Source organism: Grampus griseus, assembly GCF_964374135.1.
Source record: "Grampus griseus genome assembly, chromosome: 9".
In the NCBI taxonomy this organism is placed as follows: domain Eukaryota; kingdom Metazoa; phylum Chordata; class Mammalia; order Artiodactyla; family Delphinidae; genus Grampus; species Grampus griseus.
In genome coordinates, this window is record NC_139003.1 from 81,027,386 (window position 1) to 81,052,961 (window position 25,576).

Here is a 25,576-nt window from a genome sequence, read left to right on the forward strand (position 1 = left end):
AGGTAAAAACCCACCAGACCAAACAAACGAAGAGGAAGTAGGCAGTCTACCTGAAAAAGAATTCAGAGTAATGACAGTAAAGATGATCCAAAATCTTGGAAATAGAATTTAGAAGATACAAGAAACATTTAACAAGGACCTAGAAAAACTAAAGAGCAAACAAACAATGATGAACAACACGATAAATGAAATTAAAAATTCTCTAGAAGGAATCAATAGCAGAATAACTGAGGCAGAAGAACAGATAAGGGACCTGAAAGATGAAATAGTGGAAATAACTACCACAGAGCAGAATAAAGAAAGAAGAATGAAAAGAATTGAGGACAGTCGCAGAGACCTCTGGGACAACATTAAATACACCAACATTCGAATTACAGGGGTCCCAGAAAAAGAAGAGAAAAAAGAAAGGGTCTGAGAAAATATTTGAAGAGATTATAGTTGAAAACTTCCCTAATATGGGAAAGGAAATAGTCAATCAAGTCCAGGAAGGGCAGAGATCCATACAGGATAAATCCAAGGAGACACATGCCAAGACACATATTATTCAAACTATCAAAAATTAAATACAAAGAAAAAATATTAAAAGCAGCAAGGGAAAAGCAACAAATAACATACAAGGGCATCCCCATAAGGTTAACAGCTGATCTTTCAGCAGAAACTCTGCAGGCCAGCAGGGAGTGGCAGGACATATTTGAAGTGATGAAAGGGAAAAACCTACAACCAAGATTACTCTACCCAGCAAGGACCTCGTTCATAGTTGATGGAGAAATTAAAACCTTTACAGACAAGCAAAAGCTAAGAGAATTCAGCACCACCAAACCGGCTTTACAACACGTGCTAAAGGAACTTCTCTAGGCAGGAAACACAAGAGAAGGAGAAGACCTACAATAACAAACCCAAAACAATGAAGAAAATTGTAATAGGAACATACATATCGATAATTACCTTAAATATAAATGGATTAAATGCTCCAACCAAAAGACATAGACTGGCCGAATGGATACAAAAACAAGACCTGTATATATGCTGTCTACAAGAGACCCACTTCAGTCCTAGGGACACATACAGACTGAAAGTAAGGGGATGGAAAAAGATATTCCATGCAAATGGAAATCAAAATAAAGCCGGAGTAGCAATTCTCATATCAGACAAAATAGACTTTAAATAAAGACTATTACAAGAGACAAAGAAGGACACTACATCATGATCAAGGGATCACTCCAAGAGGAAGATATAACAATTGTAAATATTTATGCACCCAACATAGGAGTACCTCAATACATAAAGCAAATGCTAACAGCCACAAAAGGGGAAATCGACAGTAATACAATCATAGTAGGGGACTTTAACACCCCACTTTCACCAATGGACAGATCATCCATAATGAAAATAAATAAGGAATCACAAGCTTTAAATGACACATTAAACATGATGAACTTAATTGATATTTATAGGACATTCCATCCAAAAACAACAGAATACACTTTCTTGTCAAGTACTCATGGAACATTCTATCGATAGATCACACCTCAGATCACAAATCAAGCCTTGGTAAATTTAAGAAGATTGAAATCGTATCCAGTATCTCTTCCGACCATACTGCTATGAGACTAGATATCAATTACAGAAAAAAAAACTCTAAAAAATACAATCACATGGAGGCTAAACAATACACTACTAAATAACCAAGAGATCACAGAAGAAATCAAAGAGGAAATCAAAAAATACCTAGAAACAAATGACAATGAAAACACTATGACCCAAAACCTATGGGATGAAGCAAAAGCAGTTCTAAGAGGGAAGTTTATAGCAATACAATCCTACCTGAGGGAACAAGAAAAATCTCAAATAAATAACCTGCGCTTACACCTAAAGCAATTAGAGAAAGAAGAACAAAAACAACCCAAAGTTAGTATAAGCAAATAAATCATAAACATCAGATCAGAAATGAAGGAAAAATAAATGAAGGAAATGATTGCAAAGATCAATAAAACTAAAAGCTGGTTCTTTAAGAAGATAAACAAAATTGATAAACCATTAGCCAGACTTATCAAGAAAAAAAGGGAAAAGACTCAAACCAATAGAAATGAAAAAGGAGAAGTAACAACTGACACTGCAGAAATACAAGGATCATGAGGGATTACTACAAGCAACTGTATGCCAATACAATGGACAACCTGGAATAAATGGAAAAATTCTTAGAAAATCACAACCCTCCGAGACTGAACCAGGAAGAAATAGAAAACATAAACAGACCAGTCACAAGCATTGAAATTGAAACTGTGATTACAATCTTCCAGCAAACAATAGCCTAGGACCAGATGGCTTCACAGGTGAATTCTATCAAACATTTAGAGAAGAGCTAACACCTATCCTTCTCAAATGCTTCCAAAATATAGCAGAGGGAGGAACACTCCCAAACTCATTCTATGAGGCCACCATCACCCTGATACCAAAACCAGACAAAGATGTCACAAAAAAAGAAAACTACAGGCCAGTAACACAGATGAACATAGATGCAAAAATCCTCAACAAAATACTAGCAAACAGAATCCAACAGCACAATCCTACACCATGGTCAAATGGGGTTTATCCCAGGAATGCAAGGATTCTTCAATATACGCAAATCAATCAATGTGATACATCATATTAACAAACTGAAGGAGAAAAACCATATGATCGTCTCAATAGATGCAGAGAAAGCTTTTGACAAAATTCAACACCCATTTATGATAAAAACCCTCCAGAAAGTAGGCATAGAGGGAACTTAGCTCAACATAATAAAGGCCATATATGACAAACCCACAGCCAACATTGTTCTCAATGGTGAAAAACTGAAAGCATTTCCACTAAGATCAGGAAAAAGACAAGGTTGCCCAATCTCACCACTCTTATTCAGCATAGTTTTGGAAGTTTTAGCCACAGCAATCAGAGAAGAAAAGGAAATAAAAGGAATCTAAATCAGAAAGAAGAAGTAAATCTGTCCCTGTTTGCAGATGACATGATACTATACATACAGAATCCTAAAGATGCTACCAGAAAACTACTAGAGCTAATCAATGAATTTGGTTAAGTAGCAGGATACAAAATTAATGCACAGAAATCTCTTGCATTCCTATACACTAATGATGAAAAATCTGAAAGAGAAATTAAGGAAATACTCCCACTTACCATTGCAACAAAAAAGAATAAAATACCTAGGAATAAACCTACCTACAGTGACAAAAACCTGTATGCAGAAAACTATAAGACACTGATGAGAGAAATTAAAGATGTACAAACAGATGGAGAGATATACCATGTTCTTGGATTGGAAGAATCAACATTGTGAAAATGACTCTACTACCCAATCTACAGATTCAATGCAATCCCTATCAAATTACCACTGGCATTTTTCACAGAACTAGAACAAAAAATTTCACAATTTGTATGGAAACACAAAAGACCCCGAATAGCCAAAGCAATCTTGAGAACGAAAAACGGAGCTGGAGGAATCAGGCTCCCTGACTTCAGACTATACAACAAAGGTACAGTAATCAAGACAGTATGGTACTGGCACAAAAACAGAAATATAGATCAATGGAACAGGATAGAAAGCCTAGAGATAAACCCATGCACATATGGTCACCTAATCTTTGATAAAGGAGGCAAGAATATACAATGGAGAAAAGACAGCCTCTTCAATAAGTGGTGCTGGGAAAACTGGACAGCTACATGGAAAAGAATGAAATTAGAATACTCCCTAACACCATACACAAAAATAAACTCAAAATGGATTAAAGACCTAAATGAAAGGCTAGACACTACAAAACTCTTAGAGGAAAACATAGGCAGAACACTCTATGACATAAATCATAGCAAGATCCTTTTTGACCCACCTCCTAGAGAAAGGGAAATAAAAATAAACAACTCAGACCTAATGAAACTTAAAAGCTTTTGCACAGCAAAGGAAACCATAAACAAGACGGAAAGACAACCCTCAGATTGGGAGAAAATATTTGCAAATGAAGCAATGGACAAAGGATTAATCTCCAAAATATACAAGCAGCTCAATATCAAAAAGACAAACAACCCAATCCAAAAATGGGCAGAAGACCTAAACAGACATTTCTCCAAAGAAGATATACAGATTGCCAACAAACACATGAGAGGATGCTCAACATCACTAACCATTAGAGTAATGCAAATCAAAACTATAATGAAGTATCACCTCACACCAGTCAGAATGGCCATCATCAAAAAGTCTGCAAACAATACATGCTAGAGAGGGTGTGGAGAAAGGGAACACTCTTGCACTGTTTGTGGTAATGTAAATTGATACAGCCACTATGGAGAACAGTATTGAGGTTCCTTAAGAAACTAAAACTAGAACTACCATACGACCCAGCATTCCCACTACTGGGCGTATACCTTGAGAAAACCATAATTCAAAAAGAGTCATGTTCCACAATGTTCTTTGCAGCTCTATTTACAAAAGCCAGGACATGGAAGCAACCTAAGTGTCCATCAACAGATGAATGGATAAAGAAGATGTGGCACATATATACAATGCAATATTACTCAGCCATAAAAAGAAACGAGATTGAGTTATTTGTAGTGAGGTGGATGGACCTAGGGTCTATCATACAGAGTGAAGTAAGTCAGAAAGAGAAAAACAGATACTGTATGCTAACACATATATATGGAATCTTAAAAAAAAAAATTATGAAGGACCTAGAGGTAGGACAGGAATAAAGGCTTAGTCATAGAGAATGGACTTGAGGACATGGGAGAAGGGGAAGCTGGGACGAAGTAAGAGAGTGGCATGCACATATACATGCTACCAAATGTCAAATAGATAGCTAGTGGGAAGCAGCCGCACAGCATAGGGAGATCAGCTTGTGCTTTGTGACCACCTGGGGGGGGTGGGATAGGAAGGATGGGAGGGAGTCGCAAGAGGGAGGGGATATGGGGATATATGTGTACATGTAGCTGATTCACTTTGTTATATAGCAGAAACTAACACACCATTGTAAAGCAATTATACTCCAATAAAGATGTTAAAATAGTATATATATATTATATATATATAATATATATATATATATATATATAGTCTGGAAGCAAAAAATCTTTATTCTTAGAAAATCTATGTGTTTTTCTTAAGTAGATGCTTATACATGGTGACATTATAATTAGCATGAACATGGTTAAGAAGGAGTTTTAATACTATTTCTTAATGGAAAGAAAATAGTTCAGAATTCGAACTTTATTTCCTGTATTTTTAGAAATGGTAACACTTAATGTGTTGAAAATTTTAAGTACTTTATATTCTCAGTTAAGGGATTTTTGTATTTATCATTTTTCTTTAGAAATACTTTTTTTAGTGAGCAAGAAAATACCAATGTAATACTTAGCTATAGGAATGATAATTTTAGGAGTTAACACATTTCAGCAATTTTTGTCAAGATGATATATCAAAACTGTATTCTCTCTGATATTAGTTTTTATTTAAATTAAAAATGCTTATGCAAGCAAGTCCATTTAGGAAACACTGACTTATGCAAAGTTACCTAAGAGCAGGATTTTCATCACCTTTAATAAGCTTAAATGCTTTATAACTCACCAAGAAGGGATATTATATGCAAAATTTCCCAAACATTTGATTTTAGATCCTTCTTTGCTGGAGAATCTCCTGGGGTGGTGATTTGTCTAATGCATTTTAGGACATGTCACTTTAGAATGTGCTTTATACAATTACAACCTTTAGAAGTTAATCATGATATTTCAAATATAATAATTTGTATATAACTGCAAAAATATCTTCCAACTTGCTGTGTACTTACAAAAAAAAATAAAGTCTTCAGAAATATTCCAAGTAGTTGTGCTATATATTGATTTTGCTTGTTGAAGACCTCATTCTTCTATGTGTCATTGAGAATAACATGAGAACATTTCAAATTTTATTCTATCTGATATTTAAATCTACACCTATAAAAATTTAATTTTGTTCTGTCTTATTTGGCTAGCAAAATGGTAGGTTCAAATATCCCTCATGTTTCTGTATATGTAATAATGCGTCTGTTTTTATATTGCCTTCCTTGTTTAAACCAGGTGCCTATTCTTTAAAAACTGTATAAATAGTAGTATTCCTTCTTTTCATTCAGATATTTTTTTCAGGGCCTTTGTTTTTGACAAAGCAAGAAAGCGATGCCTCTGGTTCCCTTTCAATAGCATGTCAAGTGGAGTGAAAAAGGAGTTTGGCCATGAATTTGACCTCTATGAAAACAAAGGTAACTTCCTTCTCCCTAAATATTTCGTAATGAAACCAGTATAAAATATATGTAATTGCCTGCCACAGTGCACTTTCTAACTGATTTTTTCATTATATCATGGATCTATTATGCAGTCAATTCATCTATTAAGACAGATGACACTACTGCCTTGACTATTTTCAGTATGGTACTTTAAAGAGAGCTTTTCCCAAATTTTCCATAGTTAGATTATCCCTCTCCTCTTTGTTTATTTCTAGTAACATCTCCCGGAACTGATATTCTCCACAGTCGTTTTAGAAAGTGCCACCTTAAGTTATTAGTTTAAGACATTTTATATAACAGCAAATTTTGAGTTTACTAAAGTATTCTAAATTTTAATAACTTTGGATAATTAATCTAAGTCATAGTGATGATTGCTGATAACAACAAAACGTGGAGGTTTTGAAAAATTAGTTGGATCTATTCCTAGTTACATACTTTTAAAAAATCTTTGAAAGAATTGAGACCATATTATTAATTTGTCTACTTCGGTAGTTTGATATTATATTCACAAGGTGTTTATTTTGTTCAACAGTGGATTTATAATAATAAAATAATTGAAGAATGTTTACTAAATGTGTATTTTACAGAATAAATCTCTCATTACACAAAATAATAATCATGAATTATGTTTATGATAATACTATTTATTTCAATTTTAATGTTTTCTTAAATCATACTGTGTTTTTTATTAAACTTAGGTATTTAGTAATATACACAGACATTTCTTTGTTAATAGGGAAAATGTTTAAATGAAATTAAAATTAATTCATGTTAGAAAATAAGATGATCTCTATACACCCCAATAATTCTGTAAATCCTAAACATAATTCATAATCTAGTATAAAACCATCTTTAATCTTCTAGGTTGCTAACAACTGTATATACTATTATTGGATAGAAATATACAGCTTGTTTCAATTTGATTGTCCTATAATTTAGCAGCTGATCTGTTAGCAAAAATATGAAAATAATAATCAGCATAATGTAATTATCACATACACACACATACACAAAAACCCACACAATTTTACTGATATAAAGACAAATCAGTTATTTCCATTATCTTAAAGTAACTTTTTGAAGTCAATATAGGTTTACAAATTTTTGTTTTTAATATGTTCTTAAAATGGTCTGTGAATTTGAGCAATTCATTATGCTAAATTAAATTTGCCTGTCCAGTTGAGTATATAGAATAATCTACATTAAGTAGGTAGACTAATCTCTACAGTTATCCAGGTATATACTCACAAAATTAAAACTCCTCAATGGTCTTTTTTGTTTTGGATTACTCTGAAATGTATTATTTTGAAAATATTAGTAGAACTTTTAGGCAAGAAATTTCAATATGATTTGTGATGGTTTATAAGCATTACTTAAAGATTTGCATGGAATTTTATCATTTTTATTTTTAATATACACAGCAGATATGTTACACATAGTGATAGCATTTTTCTCTGCTTTCTTCTGATAGACTACATTAGAAACTGCATCATCGGTAAAGGAGGTAGCTATAAGGGAACGGTATCTATCACTAAAAGTGGCATCAAATGCCAGCCCTGGAATTCCATGATACCACACGAACACAGGTAAGAATAGCATGAAGAAAAGAGGATAGAGCCTCTCTTTTATAGGTTTGTTACCAATCCCAGGTTAGTGCTTCAGAATAATCCTACACTTCTATAATAATTTAGCCAACTCTGCAGAAGTGTATTAGGCCAAAGCTTATCTGACTTTGTAACTGCTATTTAGCCAAAGAATAAAAAAATTATCATTAAGATGTAGCCTAACATTTTTTCACCTCAAAACCTCAATTTATAGATCTTGATGTTTGGGAAGAAATAATAAAAAAATAATTTAAAAAATTTTTTCCCTCTCTTTGCCTGCGAAGAGGCACAGCACTCTGCAGCTGGAGTGGAGAGGTTGCCTGTGATAAGTTGGAGATGGAACAGATTCTGATCTTACATAACCAGGGCCCAAATGTTCTTTAACCATGGTGGTTCTCAAACTTGACTGCACATTAAAATCACCTGCTACAAGCCCTTAACAAATCCTACCACCTGGTCGTCAACACAGACCAATTAAGTCAGAATCACTTGGCACCAGTATTTTTTTAAAAGTTCCCCAGGTGATTCTAAATCACAGTCAAAATTGAGAACCTCTGCTAAAAATTCATGCCTCAGATTGACCAACTTTCCCATTTCACCTAGTGCCTAATGACTAGAGAAAACTTCTTATTCCTTGGAAATTAAATGTCTACAGTGAAGAGAAGAATTGTGTTCATTATAACAGATGAATGCTATTTAGGCTCATTAGGCTCATTAGTCTGAGAATTTTAATCATCATGGAGGAGAAGTATAGATATCTACTCACTAGAGAGCCATATATAGCCAGAGTTTTTCAAGATTTATTTCACAAAGAATTTTAACAGGAACTAAAGTAGTTTAAAACAGCTCTCCCTGGTTATTAGATGAATTGGAAGACTTAGTTTACCATGTGCCAAGTACCTTGTTGAGCAGTATACCTGGTTTATCTCATTTAATCCTCTCAAGAACCACAAAGTAGGTGATTTTATTAGTTCTGTTTTTTACATGGTGAAACTGAAGAGCAAAGATCCTTAGTAACTTTTCAAGGTCATGCACAACTAGCAAGTGGTATGGCCAGAATCTGAGGCCAGCCAGTGTCACGCTGTATCCTATGTTTTAACAACCCCAGGGCCTTAAACACCCAGCAAATCAGTAGGATACATGCTGTGACCTGTTTTTGCAATAGAGGTAGTAACTTGCTTGATGAATTCACTTTTTATTCCATTTCATTCATTTGGTGGGGGGCAAAACTATGCAAGATGATTTTACTTCAGTAAACAGAAACGGAGTTCACTGGCCCACATAAAAACAAAAAGAGTTGGTTGCTCTACACTGGGATCAAACCTGTGATTTTGGCCTTGTTAACAACAGCTAGTAAGTGTCCAAGCAGATCAGCTTTACAGTGTTTCAATAACAGAAGACAACTAATTTTTCCAAATTCATTACTTATGAATTACATGAGTACCTCCAAAACGTAGTTTTATCTTTACATTACAAAACAATGTAATTGGTTTTGTCCTCTCATAAGGATTTGCATGGTGTCACTCCCTGCATAGTGAGGAAAACATTTTGCTTAAATAGATGGATCTAAGTTTTTCATGAACAAAGGAATGGCGTTTGAAATCAATCCTACCCTAGTTGAGGAGAGTGCACTGGATGACCTACTAGAGGTCTTATTTCAACCCAAATTCTCTATGATTGTCATTCTCTGCTACAGGAGTACATGTGAAATAGATCTCCCTGGGAACTGGCTTCCCAGTCCAATCAGCTATTTTACCAACAAACATTTCCTTGTGATATAAAGCTTTAGGGCTGAGAGGACCTTGTACATTAATCAATTTTTTTTATTCAATGGGAGAAACACATTTTCATCAATTAGCAACTTATTGGAATATCTACATGCTAGGTTAATACTTTTAAGTGTTAACTAAAGATTAACTCTATGGAAAATTGAAAGAGAAATATATATCTATATACATCTGTCTAGAGGAGTGATTTATTGTCAACTCCCTAAATTGAAATATTTTACAAATGGCTTAATGGGAAGATGATGATAGATGATGAAATTAGTACAGAAGCTTAACTAGAAAATCAGGTGACCTGATATCTACATCTATATCCTTCACTGGCCACCCAGCATTCATTAAAGAAGCAGATGATGGAATGGATCAAGTTTCCTATGAACACAGTTCATATTAAAAGAAAAGAAAAGGTGGCCAGCACCCAGAAGATCTAATTTATGTTTCAAAGTATATTTGGATATAACTCAATTTTAAATATTCCTTCACTTATCTCTCTAAAAATAAAGCCTTGCTCACAAGGACAGAGAACCAAAAATAGTATATATGTGAGTAAAAGTTTGTTACAGAGCCTATTGACTGGCACAGGGTGTGTGTGTGTGTGTAATAGGTTCTCATAAACATGTGTTGAATGAACACATAGAGTGCAAAGATCAGGGCTAGGCTTCATCGCTTGGTCAAGTATGGGATACTAAAGAAAAGCAGGCTGAAAACTTCAGAATACAAAAGAAAACCAGTTAATCGGGGTAAAAAGTCATATACACCAAAGACTGAAGAGAAGAGATGACCCAGACTGCTCTTTACCCTGCATGTCCTAAAGAGGAATGTGATATGCATTGATATAGAATTGTGGGAAGCAGCACACATTTTTCTCTTCATTTTTCATTTTTATTAACTCCAGTGGGAAAACTTTATTCATCTTTTAACCATAGCTAGTTTTGATTTCTACTTTATCTCTTTCCCTTCCTACTTGCATTTTTCCTACTAAACTGTTGACTTATTCATTCACTACTTCATTTTTTTTAAATTAATTAATTATTGTCTGTGTTGGGTCTTTGTTGCTGTGCGTGGGCTTTCACTAGTTGTGACGACCGGGGGCTACTCTTCATTGCGGTGCACGGGCTTCTCATAGTAGTGTCTTCTCTTGTTGCGGAGCACGGGCTTTAGGTGTGCAGGCTCAGTAGTTGTGGCTCACGGGTTTAGTTGCTCCACAGCATGTGGGGATCTTCCTGGACTGGGGCTCGAACCTATGTACCCTGCATTGGTAGGTGGATCCTTAACCACTGCACCACCAGGGAAGTCCCATTCGCTACTTCTTCACAGCTTCTTCTTTGCTTTACAAATCCCCTGGAAAGGTATATATGTGTATATGTATATGTGTGTGTGTGTGTGTGTGTGTATGTGTGTGTAACAAAATCTCTAAAACTGTAGATATTTTATATGTGTGCATTTAACATGTGTTAAATCATTATTTAGTTTTTTAAACTTAATACATAAAATGATATAAAATGAAGGAGCTTATAATAATCTAATTCATTCCATTCATCTCGTAAGTGAAGTTGAAAACCCAAAGAGTAAGTAAATTATCTAAGGGCTAGTGTCATATACTAGTCGAGTGATACATATGGGGCAACAATGTAGATTTTTGTGATCAACAATAACTTATTTTCAGTACTATACTATACCAAGCTTTTTCAGAAAATAGAGTTATAGGGGGATTTTCTTAGGTAAATTTGATTAATGTGGTACTTTATGAAAAAAATATAAAGTAAAAGTCAGTTTTCATTCCATCAGAAAAATGTGTATTTCATTATAAATTTAGTATGAAAAATTGAAGAACTGGCAAAGTGAAAGGAAATAATTTTCACACAATGGCACAAAGATTATCTTAAATTATTCTGGGGCTAAAATTAAGACAAAAGATGACTTATTTTTCCTTTGAAAATTACTGTTAGGAACTGTAAAGTCATGATAAGTTTTCATTATATTATAAGTTTTGTCAGTCATAAGACGTAATGTCTAATTTTTGTTCCCCAATATTTAAAATGCTAGTGAAGTAGGGATATAAACTCTTTATGTAAAGACATTTTGGCATTTCATGTTTATAATACTTAATAGATATCTTGAAAATGTTTGGTTAGTAGTAAGTCTCTTGGACTCTTTATTTTTGACCAATAATTTACATTTTCTGAGCACTTAACTCTGGTGTATTTCCTGTCCAAATTAAATAATTTCATTGCAAAATGTTGCTTGGTACCCAAGGCATGTCCATATTTATTTTATGCCACAGCATAACAAAAATGATTATTTCTTAACTAGAGGTTTCAGTGGGTAGGAAACATATTTGAATGGTATTTACTGAGAGACTAAGATCTTTGGACTTCACTGTAATTTAAGTACCATTTAGATCTCAGAGGTCAGTAAAAGTAGAAATTAAGCTTTATAGCAAAAATTGAACTGAATATTGAAAATGTAACTGGATTTTCAAAAAGAAGTGCTTACTAATGTTACCTATAGATATATATTGTTTACTTATGCTTTTTTTGTGTGCAGTCTAGCAGACACTTGCAGCATCATTGAGGCCAAGGTACAAGCAGTACAAAAGAATAAAAAGGGCTTTGAACTCTTCTGCTCTTATGTTGAAGTACTGTGTGCTGGTAACAAAATTATAACCAGGGCATTAGACATTTTAAATGAAGGTAATATATTGCAGTCTGCATGCAATGGCCAACTATTATGAACTAAACCTGAAAGCACCAAGCCCCAGTCACAGGGAAAACTTTTAAAATTTTTAACGAGAATAAGCATTTCTGTTTTTTACTATGACAGTCTAAAGACTACTAAGTGGAGTGTGCTTAATAACAGATGGAGTTTATTAAGTGTCAATTACTCTCTCATCTCTTTGAACTTCTCAAAACAACCACATAGGTGTAAGATGTTATAAGTTATGGTTATACTCAGTGTATAGGTAAGCTAGTAGGCTGAAAGAGGCTAAATTGCCCGCTGGGGTTTCCAGTTAGTAAGACAGAGCTGAAATTTGAGTCCAGATTCAATTTGTTTCTAGACCCTTTGTTCCTGTTACTTTATCAATCTATTTCTCAATTGTGCAGAAAAATGGGGGGCTATCATTCATAAGAAAAGCAATAAACAAACAAATAATTATCTCAGATAAGCAGTGTAATAGTGAGATTTCAAGGTCTAGGGCAGTGTTTCTGCAGTCCTCTCCTAAGTGGCTTTCCTCAATCATTTGCTGCCTTTGAGTGGAACTTTGAAATTGTGGCTCAACCAATGTCAATTAGGCTCTAGAATGATTGGCTCTTAGTGAATCCAGAGATGAATCATTCTTAAGGCTGCTGAATACGAGAATTCAGTTAGGTAAATGTCTATAAAATTTAAGTATCTTAAGCATAGATGGAAATGACAGAATTCAAGTTAATATCTATGGAGGTCTGAGATAGAATAAAGGATTTCTCCACTTTTGGGAAAACATACCCACTAGTTAGTAAAATTAATAGCCCCCCCCAAAAGTTGCATGCTCTTATACTGTAATGATTATCATTTTAAAACTAGCTTTTTGCCTTCGAGCTATCGGGGTAAAGACCTACAGGAAAACTACTGTCGAAATCCTCGAGGGGAAGAAGGGGGACCTTGGTGTTTCACAAGCAATCCAGAGGTACGCTACGAAGTCTGTGACATTCCTCAGTGTTCAGAAGGTAAATGAACCTGAATGCCATGTGGGGCACTCTGCTCTCCCTTTGTGTAAAACTGCAACTCACATTAAAGGTTAACAGAATTGAATCAAATCACAATGAATATGATGTTCATTCAATTGCAACTATAGATCATAATTCGAGCATTTTTATAGGATGTTTTAAAAACTGATTATCATCAGATTAATGCAAAATAATGGAGCAAGTTATCAGTTTGAATTTCAAAAGAGCCTGAGGTATCTCTTCGGGGAGAGTAAAAGTTTGGGCTTCCTCATCTGCTGTTTTGAGCTCATAATAGCTCAAAATCTGCTCCCATACATCACCTGAAAGGAGCAGAATGACACTTAGCCCTTTATGAGTAACGCTAATTCTACTCATCCAGAACCCACTTCTGCAGAAGTTTTGTCAAAGCTATTTTGAAGTGGTGTGGCAAGGGTATACGGACCCAGAAGAGAATAAAGGAAGGGGGTCACTGAAAGTCCGAGTGCCCTGTGTGTGTTTTGGTGAACCAAATTTGATACATAGTCTGGAACTGAATACCATTCAGAATGGTATCTGAAGAGATCAAAACAGTAGATCACAGGCTGTATGGAAGGCAGGCACTCTAAACCCATGTCTGTGTCTTCACCTCCTCTCACAGCATGAAAGGGCACTGTCCTTACTTTTACAGTGGAAACTGAATGACGGGCAAGAAGGAAGAGTAACCATTTCAGCATTGTATATGGTTTCATTTTTCTTGGTTATCTGGCTACTGAATAGCTGGCTTTTTAGTTCTGTCAGAAACTAAAATACTGAAAATCAAAATGAAACATGGATTGAATTCTGATCAAAATTTAGTAGCATTTTGAAGTACCTGGGGTGGGGATTACGGCTGGAATGCTGTCCAATTTTTATAGTAAGGTATTTTACCTGTTTGTTATTAACCAGATATTTTTTGAACTATTTCTTCCATAATATTCATTAAGTATTAGGTTGATATTTATCACATAAAAAGGCCATTGTTAGCTAACTGTCACAGAGAAGGTGAATTTGTTTTCTGTTGTTAGTTAATTTAACATTCTTGAATTCATGTGCTAGAGCCAGTTCCATCTGTTTGTAAATTCTTACTTTCCATTCCATATCATATTCTGTTCACTATAACTTCTTCATTGTTTTTCTTTTCTTTTAAAAATAATAAACTGATCTGTGATAACGTTATGAATGTCTGTTTTGTATGAATAAGTCTGTAATGTTTGTCTTAAATTTACACATGGAAGAAAACCCTACTTTTAGGGAACTCTCCGCTATCACAGTTTTCTGAGGTTGAAAGTTATTGGCAAGGAGTTTTCTTTATTGGTTTTGTTTGATCTGGGACAGTGTTTACAAGGGAAGGTAAACTGGTCAAACTTTAAACAGTTTAGCATTTACCTTGCCTGCCTAGTCTGTGGGAATGTGATTTTTCAACCCCTGATTTAAAAGAAGAACCTTCATCAAACTATATTGGCATATATCTAAAATGACAGGCAATGTAGAATAAATGTGATAAAAAATAAATGCTTGGAAAAATTTCTGGTATTCCTTAGCTCATTAGAGTATACGTCCCTAATATTTTTTAATGATTTGAGGTCATCGCACCTCCCTTAGAAAAGGGCATTGATCATTAGTATGAATGGCACATGATGCTATTGGTCACGGTGGCATTAAAGGTCGCAGCTATGCTTTTTCTGGAAACAACTAGAAGTCTGAAAGAGTAGAATAACCCTCCTGTGAGAGAAGTAAACCAACACCTGTCCTATAGGCTAAACATATTTCAGGGACTGTGAATTGAGCTGTCATATTTAAATTCATGCTAACATAAACAATGTTTTAGCAGGATTTTAATGAAGAGGATCTAAAATAAGAAGAAGCATTGTCAATACATTAATGAAGAAAAATAGCTATTTATAAAATGGGTAATACAAAATATACAAAATAATGTTGATATGATGTAAATTTCTATTAAAATACATATATGAGGAAAAAGCCTCAAAATCCACAATGCTTAAATAGTGTGATGGGTGAGACATTTTAATCTATGGATATTGTAAATGTCAAGTTCCAAAGGTTATATTATTATGGATGAAATATTAATGATCACATCATTTTGTATATTTTAAAATTAAATAAGAAAAGTATGTGGTCAACTTTGGACTGTTCTTTGGAAAAGGACAAGTAGAACAGTATATATTTTTTGAAAATTTTTTAACTATATTAAAATATTTGCTAAATAATCACCTGAAATTTGTCTGCAATTTTGGTTCATAAAAATATATCTGGTATTTAAAGATTAAAATTATTTTCTTTTAATTTAAACCTTTGAAATATATAAAGCATTCCAAAATGAATACTCGTTTATCACATTTAGAACCTTACATAATTATGTAAGAAAATATTACCATTAATGTTTAATTCAAAGATTATGGAAAACAGAGGTATATAAAATTTGACTTCTTGCTTTAACATTTGCTTGGGATTTAAAAGAAAGCAATCACTAATCACTGAAACAGATTTTTTAAATGATAAATATTCAAGTAAATGCATTTTATTAAGCCATAATCATTATTTTTAAATACCTTACACTTAAAATACCAAATAATACTGCCATAACTTTAAATGTGTAATTCCATACTCTGTGTGGCAAAAGACTTTTAAAAACAAAGATTTAAATAAAACTATTATTTATAAATGTGGATTTGTGAGACTATTCATATTTTAAACATTCAGTTTTGCTGAAGTAATCACTAGAGTGGATTTGTCTGAGAGATATTTTCAAAATAGCTGTTTTAGTCTGTAAACCCAGATCACTTGTGGTTTTATGATTGATAAAAATGGAACACAGTAATTTTTGAGTTTAGTTAGTATATGAGAAAGGTGTTAAATTAATCCTAGTTATATTACAATTAATGTGTAGTTTTGGGGGTTTTCTATTAACAATTAGAGCAGAACTATAATTAGAAAAATATACTAATTCATTCATTTACTTATGAATATAAACATTTATTTAGTTTGAGTTTTTGTGAACTGGGACAGTATTTTGCTTTTGTTTGTTTTTTTTTAAGGGAAGAACTTGATGGAATGGTTAAATAATACACTGGCAACAATAGAGAGAGTCAAAAGGAAATACAGCAGGAGGTGCAGTCCTCACCCTCTTGCACTCCTATATAGATAATGCTTTCACCTGAGTCCTTGGTAGGTAGGTGGACTTGGTTTCCACCTATACGGCTTGACTTTGAGCTGGGAAAACTTAAAAGAGTCTTAGAATTCTTGAAGTTTGAGAAGTAAATATGAGTTCAAAATTTGCCTTTCTCGAAGTAATTTTTATGACTAACCTGATGGTTTGATGCAATGGAGAAACCACAAATTTTTCATCCTTGAATAAGATGGCCAGTCTCGTTTCTGCTAGCCCCCAACAGGTGAGAATCCAACAGGCGGGCAACCTACTGCTATAAACAGGAGCGAAGAGGGTAATGAGGACAATACTGAGCAAAGGCAGGGAGACTGACTTTCTAAAAGTTTTGCTTTCAGCCTATCTTAAAGTATGACCAGTAAGAATGTGTAGGAAACAAGTTAAAATATGTAGAACAAAGAGGCAATTAGGGAGAATGGAAAGAGCGCTGGACTGGGGGTCAGAGGACCTATGTTCCAGGCACAGATCTGGCATTTTCTGTTTTAGGTAAGTCCCTTAAAACTTTTGTGAGCCTTGTTTTCCTCATTGCAAGGGTCAAATGATTTCTTATATGTTAAAATTACTGAATAATCAAAGAATATGTAACTATAATATACTTAGCATCTCAGTCCTATCACAGGATTCACTTAATTCCCACCACAACAGCAACTTTCATTGCCTTCGAAAACCTAACATTCTTTGGGTTAACTTTTATTATTTTTCAATCTCATTAGTTCTGCACCTGCATTCATAACTCTCTCTTCACTTCACTATAAACAGCATACTAATTTATGTTTCTGTACCGTTTATGTTATTTTGCCCCTTTGTAGTTTATCCACATCTTATCCATCCTTCAAGGTCTAAGTAAAATCCATTCTCTCCTAAAAGCCAAACACTAAGAACTTTCAGAATTGAATAAATTATCTACAAACTTGCTACTCAATGTGAGGTCCAAGGACCAGCATCATCATCATCCTCTGGGAGCTTGTTATTAATGCCCCAGTCCTGACTCACTGAATCAGAACTTGCCCTTTATTTAACAAGATCTCAAAGTAACTTTTATGCACATTAAAGTTTGGAGACGCACTGATCTACCGCTCATGCTGGAAAGCAGTCACCTTATAGAATCACCTGTTTCATTTGTGTAGCTATGTTTCCTTAAGAAAATTAAAAATTCTAAAGTTTCAGGAGAAGTGTTTTTAAATAATGCCCCAACACAGTTTCCCGGAAAATACTTTTATTCACTCTAATTAGAAAAGGATATACTCTTATAAACTGCATTTTCTGACTGAGACAAAATAGGTGTATTTTGATTCCTGAGTACTATACAAGATTAGAAATTGTACGCGTGGATATTTTATCCCCTTATTTGTGATCACAGGATTCTATTCTACTCTTTCATTCAATACAAAGGAGCAAACAACAATGATCAATGTTGTATCATTTTCTGTGAACATATCAAACCTTGCATTCTTTTTAAAATGGGAACTAAGTTTGTACCCCCATTCAGATGGAAAGCTGAAACGTGATACTACTTAACCTATGTGGGATTGACCTTGGCCAACCGGAGCACCTTTATCGGTATGCTCTTGGATCCCTGTCATTTATATTTCAGGAGCTTACTGACTGTTGTCTGGGGGATCTCAGTATCAAATGAGAGGAAGCTGAATTGGTCCCTTGTCTTAGTTCATAGATCAACCTGCACGAAAAGAAGCAGATGGATCAGGCCAAATGGTTTCATGTTTTAGGGATTTAGTTATTAACGGCCTATTAGGTTATAAAAATCAAAGTTCAAAAGTGACGATTCTAATAATATATCCCGAACTTCTACAAATACTCATTAGGCTAGATCCCGGTGGATAAAACTAAACACTGATATCTTTTCCCACTTCAGCTAATGTTAGACAATCAGTAATCACAAGATACAAATGATGTGTTTGGGGAAGTTTGCCGGATCTGTAGGAAAGCCAAGCAATGATTTATTCCACAGGATGCCTGCCGTGCTACAAATCAACCTGTCCATTTGAGAAGCCTTATTTTCAGCTAGTTGATGTGATTCAGAGTTTTCAGTGTGGTATAAGAGGCCAGCCAGAAGAGAACTATTAATTAACTTCACAGAGTCATCAGCAATATCCAGCATAATTAGATCAACTTACACATTTTAAAAACAGTGAGTACAAGAAGTTCAATAGCAGGTCATGTTCTATCCTAAGCTAGATAAGTATGCAAGTCTGCTCAGTTATTCGATGTGGATACTCACTGATAGAAAGGAACCGCGATTTCGTCCTGTAAAATATTCACATTCTCAGATCTGTCTGGTCCTGATCTTGGCATTAACTGTAGAAGTATGATGTGTACTCATTTTAAATTGTGTATTTTCTGTGTATGTGTTGCAGGGTAAGTTGAGAGAAGAGCACTATCGTGTTGACAGTATAGATATTGAGAGCCCTGGCATTTTAGAACAACAAAGGGAAAATCCCCAAGAATTTTCAGTTTCTAGGTACCTTTTGGACAGTTATGAAAAAATTAGAAAGGCAGCATCTTGGCCCTATGGTAAATCTGATGACACTAACTACAAAATTCCCATTTAAACTGTATGAAAAGTTCAGTAGGGAGTATTTTATACCACTATTAATGGATATTAAGCCCTAATTTAAAGTTAAAAGGGTATATAAGTTTTTCTAAAAATATCCTTGCTAAATAGGTGATTTACTGTTCTTTAAATGGAACAGTGGTGTTCTTGATTTTGCTGTCAGAAGCAATTAACATGCCATGCTTTAATTTTATTAGTTGAATGCATGACCTGCAATGGGGAAAGTTATCGAGGTCCCATGGATCATACAGAATCAGGCAAGATTTGTCAGCGCTGGGATCATCAGACGCCACATCGGCATAAATTCTTGCCAGAAAGGTAAAATACCACCAAATCCTGCGTCCAGTGATTCTATTTACAAACTGTTATTTGCCCCATGGCAAGTTACCATGGAAATTCTCTTGATATAATGTTTTCCTGATAGTCTTGGGGCACAGGGATTTATGATGAGGTATATGAGAGTGCTGGCTTCACCTCCAACTGGGCTTGGCTGACTAGGTTAAGAGTCCCTGAAATCAGGATGGTCCTGAACACAGAAGCATCAGTGGCTGGAGAAGGAAAACAGTAATAGAAGCTTCCTCTTTCCCTTCCACAGCAGCAAAAAGAGAAAAGCTCATTCAATAATAAGCACTTTGACAGGCCCAAGCTGGGGAGGGCGGCATTACTGTTAAATAAAAGTGAATGTGAATCTCCTTCTAATGCCACACCTTCCGTGACTTAGGTAAAGTGGGGTCAATGTGTGACACCGTGATGCAGGTCATGCCCATAGAGAGGGAATGAAAGGTGGAGCAAACAATTCTTTGGCTGCTTTCTTGTGGTGGATTTTGAAGTTGCCCATCTGGAAAAGTCAGGCAACCAAGTCTACTTTTCTCCTCAGGAGTAGGTTTTGAGTTTAAATGGTTTAAAAATTATGTGTATTTTCGCCCATTCATTTCACAGGAAACATTTTAGTTGAAAAAAATTTTTCCTTCTTTTTATTATAAAGAATAAAAATACAAATAACTACAGAAGAAGGTCTATCCCCACCTTTCTTCTGAAATTGCTGAAAGGTGTTTTTTCTTTCTTCTTTCTCTTTTTGTCTTGCTCTTCTAGATGAAATTAAAACTGCTTTGTTTTTTAGTGCATCTCTTGTCTTTTAAGTGAGAGCAGAAGGAATATGGTAGCAATTAAAAACAACTCACCAATTTAGGACCCTGTTAATTTAAAGGGAGGTGGGTATAGAGAAAGTGGTGTGATGGAGTGTGTCTCTAGCTCTGCTGGAGGTGAGGGCATGACCTAGGAAGACTCTAGCTCTAAAATTGAGCTATCATTAGTAACATAGCTATTGAAACCTAACTTTCAGTTTGAACTTTAAGTCTGCCCTAGAAGAGGACCTGTTTTCTTAATGAGCATTCTACACGAGGTCATGTTTATGTAATCTGTCCTTAATTGGGCTTTGTAAGAAGGGGATTCAGTTTGGGACCTCAACCAGTGGACCGGTACCAAGTGGACCTAACTTATTAGCAAAGGGGATGGTACTCTAGCCTTAGTAGAATATGCACAGTAATAGATTCAGCAGTTAATGATTAGCAGTCCTTGTAAGGCAAAACATAGAAAATCTCTTCTTTCCTCAGCTAACAGTATCCGAGCTAAGTCAAAAGTTATTTTGTGAGCTGAGAGCTGGGTGGTGTTCCAGGCAGATTTACATGACACTTTTCTTGGTGTGGTTTGCAGATATCCTGACAAGGGCTTTGATGATAATTATTGCCGCAATCCTGATGGCAAGCCGAGGCCATGGTGCTATACTCTTGACCTTGACACCCCCTGGGAGTACTGTGCAATTAAAATGTGCGGTAAGTTAGGGTCAAATTTATTGCTTCCTTTTCCTCTCACAGACTGGATCTAAGCAGGCGATTATTAGTGAGACAGGTTAACAACTATTTTACTTGATACTTTAACGTGTATAGGTTTTAACATTTTTAGAATGTGTTACATAATCCTACCCAATCTTTTCCATTTTCAGAGAGCCATTATTTTGAAAGAGATACACACACAAGTGCACACGTACACACAAAACATTTATACTTATGGTAAAGACAAACATTCTCATGTTACCAAGAAAAAGGGAAAAAAAATCTACAGAGGGAGGAAAATGATCAGGGATTATGTGCAGTATCATAATGTCATTAGGGCCATAAGAGCTAGGACCTCGGATTCTTACCTTCCAATCCTGTATCCTTTCCCTACCTATCCTCCCAGACATAACATGAGCTGTCAACTGACTATGCACATCTTCTGGTGAATGACAGAGGCTGCAATGTAGAAAACTAAGTCTAACAGAAGCTTCTCACAGACATCTTTAATCTCTAGTAGCTGATCCTCACCTCTCTGGCTGTCCTTATAACAGCCTGCATTCTCTTTCAACCTGTTTTTTTTTTTGTTGAGGTACGCGGGCCTCTCACTGCTGTGGCCTCTCCCATTGCGGAGCACAGGCTCCGGACGCGCAGGCTCAGCGGCCATGGCTCACGGGCCCAGCCGCTCCGCGGCATGTGGGATCTCCCCGGACCGGGGCACGAACCTGTGTCCCCTGCATCGGCAGGTGGACTCTCAACCACTGCACCACCAGGGAAGCCCTCAACCTGTTTTTTAGCAGTCCTACTATCCTTCTACATACTGGCCTTTACCCAACTTTCCTGAGTTTATGATAAAAGCTTCTTTTCTTACTTGCTTTGTGATATCCCTTTAAATCTTGGTCCTCTCCTCCACAGTTAACTCACACACTTTTATTCTTCTCTGAAATAATCCTGGATAATAATTAGACATAAACATGCTTTTATTTCTATGTGTACAGTCTTATGTTTTCAACTGGATCCTAAAATGCTTTCAAATCAGAATTGCATAAATTTAGTAAGGTGGAATCATGTTATAAATTGGCTGGCTAATATAAAGATATGTATATCTAGAGAGAAAAATGTAAAGACATACAATCAGGTACCAGCACCCAGAATGATAAATGTACAACTATGAGGCTATGGATAGGGATTTGCATATTTCCCTAGATTGGCATGATGAGGCTCTTTCTTTGAACAGACTTATTCAGTATTATCTACACTATGATACTGCCAAGGTAAATATCTCTCCACTTAGACCTGCTAATAAAAGGAAATGTTTTGGACGACTCAAATAAAGCCCACAGAAAGGAGATGTGTCTGGCATATGTGAAATAACTGCAGAATCTGGAAGGCTCTCAATGTGAACACAGTGTTCCAAGGAAATTGAACCATCTGTTTGGTTCTTTAAAATAAGGGATGACTCTTGTGACAGTGTTTCTCTGTATAGATTGGTTAGTTCAACTCAATGAGTTTTTAAATCTTGTTAATGTGTCCATAATTCTAGACCAGCTAGGTACAATAAACCAATAGTTTCCCCTCCATTTTTCTTTTTGTGTGTGTTTTAGGCACTCAAAAATCATCTCTGGAATAAGACCAGTATAAACAGACACACACACACGCACACATACACACACTCACATGCATATTCACTGGCACGTTCACCTTTCAACTGGCATGCATAAGACTGGCTATTTTTAAAAGACATTGGGAGAGGAAAAAAATAGAATGAATATGACACTTCTAACTATTAGATAAATTTCTTTTTCTTTTCTGTCCACATTTAGCTATTTATACAACTAACGTGCAACAATTCTGATGGCTTTTTTAAACAGAGGGTGATGTTTATAGGATGCTAATTCTGAGAAAATGGTGGCAGAATTTGTGACCCAAACCAATATACAGTATATAGTATATACAACCTATATAGTACATACAACCTATATAGTATTAATATATACAACCTATATACAGTATATAGTATATACAACATGATGATTAGGGGGTGCTGAACCTCCTGGGTTCCTCTGTATCCGTGAGTTCATCCAACCTTGGGATCATGTAGTACTATAGCATTTACTATAGAAAAAAAACAGCGTATAAGTGGGCCCATGCAGTTCAAACCCATGCTGTTAAAGGGTCAATTGTAGTTAAGATAAAAATATTTTCAGCTTTGGGAATATTTTAAAAATGTTTTATTACAGGACAGATTTTAGTTTCTAATTTATATAGAGAGACTATATTTTTATTAAAATTAATGAAATAAAGTGACATTCAGGAATTTTGGAAAGCATAAGAGAGAATGTCTTCCAGATATTTTGGCTTATACATATAGTAAAGGCTACAGTGCAAAACTAAGGAATTTGGTGATGGTTTCAATTGTGTATTAATTTTCGATTGCTGCATAACAAATTATCAAAAACTTGGTAGCTTAAAATAACACATATTTCTTATCTCATGGTTTCTGTGGGTCAGGAGTCAAGGCATGAGTCAGGTGTGTCCTCTGCTTAGGATCTTACAAGGCCACAGTCCTGGTGCCCACCAGACCTATTGTCTCATCTAAGACTTGGTGTCCCATTCCAATATTCTAATTCAGTTTCTTGTGGTTGTAGTGCTGAGATCCTCAACTCCTGGATACTGCCTGATGTTTCCTACCACATGACCCTATCCACAATATGGCAGTTTAATTCTTCAAGGCCAACAGGATAGCTTTCTGTTACTTTCAACCTCTGACCTCTGCACCCTCTTCCATTTATTTATTAAGAATATTTTTCAAAGGTATTAAAATTTTATAAGCCAACTTTACCCAAGATTCTGCACTGGGAATGAAGGTCAAAAGGACTTGTTCAGAAATCATATCCTTTAGAACTTCCATATAATTTCTTTCCCCTTAACACAGAGTTGTGAAAGGTAAAAATAACAGTGTTTTGTTTTCCTGGGAAAATAGTATATCTTTATTTGGGAAAATGATTGAAAAATAACTGGTCAGTTTTTGCCTCCACACTGTGATTCAATGCAGAAGGCTCTGCACCTGCTTTTAAAGAGCTCACCTGATTAGGTCAGGCCCACCCAAGGAAGTCTTCCTTTAATTAATTTCAGGTCAACTGACTGGGAACTTTAACTACGTCTACAAAGTCTCTTCACTTTTGTGGTACAACATAAACTAATTACAGGAGTGGCTCTCCCATTATATTCACAAGTTCTACCCGCACACAAGGGGAGGGGATTACAGAGTTTACATCAGTGGATAGGAATCTTAGGGGTGTATTAGAATTCTGTATACCACACACATATTTACATGCACTAGTTGTAAGAGAATATTGATTGCCACTTTTTATTTGTATCATTTGATTCTTCGGTGAGCCTTCTGGTTTTCTCTCAGTCCCAATTGCTTGAATTCATTCTGAGTTTTCAATATGTTTGAAGAAAAGAATAGAGTTTATGATTGTGTCACTTGTCTCCTCTAAAGCTGAAGGGGAATTTTAAAACTCTTTTTTAAAATTATATAATAACTGTATAAGAAGGTTATAATTGCTACCATTTATTTAACATCTACAGAAAGGTGCTTTCCATCTACTGTCAATAATCCTTATTTCAATTGTACAAAATGTGATTAGGTAGGCCAGTGAGAAAGGTGTGCAAAGACATGATGGGTGAAGCAGAACGGCAATATTCAAGACATGGTAATTAGGTTGATATGGGTAGGGATGGGGTAAAGACAGAGAAATGGAAGAAGATAAGAAAAATAAGATTGACGTGAGGCAGATGAAGTAAGATCCAAGAGTAGCCCATCCAGTTGCCATGAGAAACACCGAAAAATTAAGCAGGGAGAGTGGTCTTATCTGATTTGTCATCTAGAACAGTAGCTTCCAAATCGGTATCGATGAAACCCCGGGGAACACAAAGACTGTCCTAGGGGTTTATGGGCATGGATAGGTTAAAGGGCTGAAATTCCAGCTCCTAGTTTTCTATATGAATTCTTTTCCAAAGTCTTCTGCTTGAGATGCATGTGTTCCCAAGGAGTCAGTCAAGTTCAACTTCTTCCCTGCCCATTGACAACTGCCCTTTGCTACTTTATTGAAAAAAGCCAAACTGCTAATCCTTCCTGAATATTAATGTGGTGCACTGTCCTGGGGACACTAAACAAAGAGACCTTTGAAAATACTATATATTAATGCTGTTTATCATTTACGTTCTGCTAATAATTGTATAACTCTATCCATAACATGTATACATATATATATATAATTGTGTGTTTGTGGCTGTGTGTGTGTTTAGTATAGTGTACATTTATCTCTTAGAATTTTGTGGTCACAAGAAATTTTTTAAAAATTTAAGTATATAAAAATCTTTCAGGAAAGTATGATAGGTGAGGAATAAAAGATTCTCCAACATAAAATAAAATACATTACACTAAAATAACATTCTGTGGGTAAAGTGGAATGGAAAAATGATTCAAGGAGAAAAAGAACTTGATAATGTACATTTTATCCAGAAAAAGGTATAGGTATCAAATCACTGTGGTATTTAGAGTCCATTAAAT

General features: G+C 35.2%; 1 protein-coding gene across 2 annotated transcripts in view; it reads left to right on the plus strand.

The window, feature by feature from the left end:
- The window catches only part of HGF (hepatocyte growth factor), a gene marked incomplete at its 3' end in the record, with an annotated part of 79,603 nt that overhangs the window by 13,586 nt on the left and 40,441 nt on the right, over nt 1-25,576 (plus strand). Inside the window, exons 3-7 of one of the 2 annotated variants that reach the window (XM_082662258.1) lie at nt 6,160-6,272; nt 7,768-7,882; nt 13,249-13,391; nt 19,363-19,483; nt 20,879-20,997. In XM_082662258.1, the coding sequence (XP_082518384.1) occupies nt 6,160-6,272; nt 7,768-7,882; nt 13,249-13,391; nt 19,363-19,483; nt 20,879-20,997 (611 nt within the window). The remainder of the gene's footprint in view (nt 1-6,159; nt 6,273-7,767; nt 7,883-13,248; nt 13,392-19,362; nt 19,484-20,878; nt 20,998-25,576) is intronic. The other variant, XM_082662259.1, reaches the window with a different exon arrangement.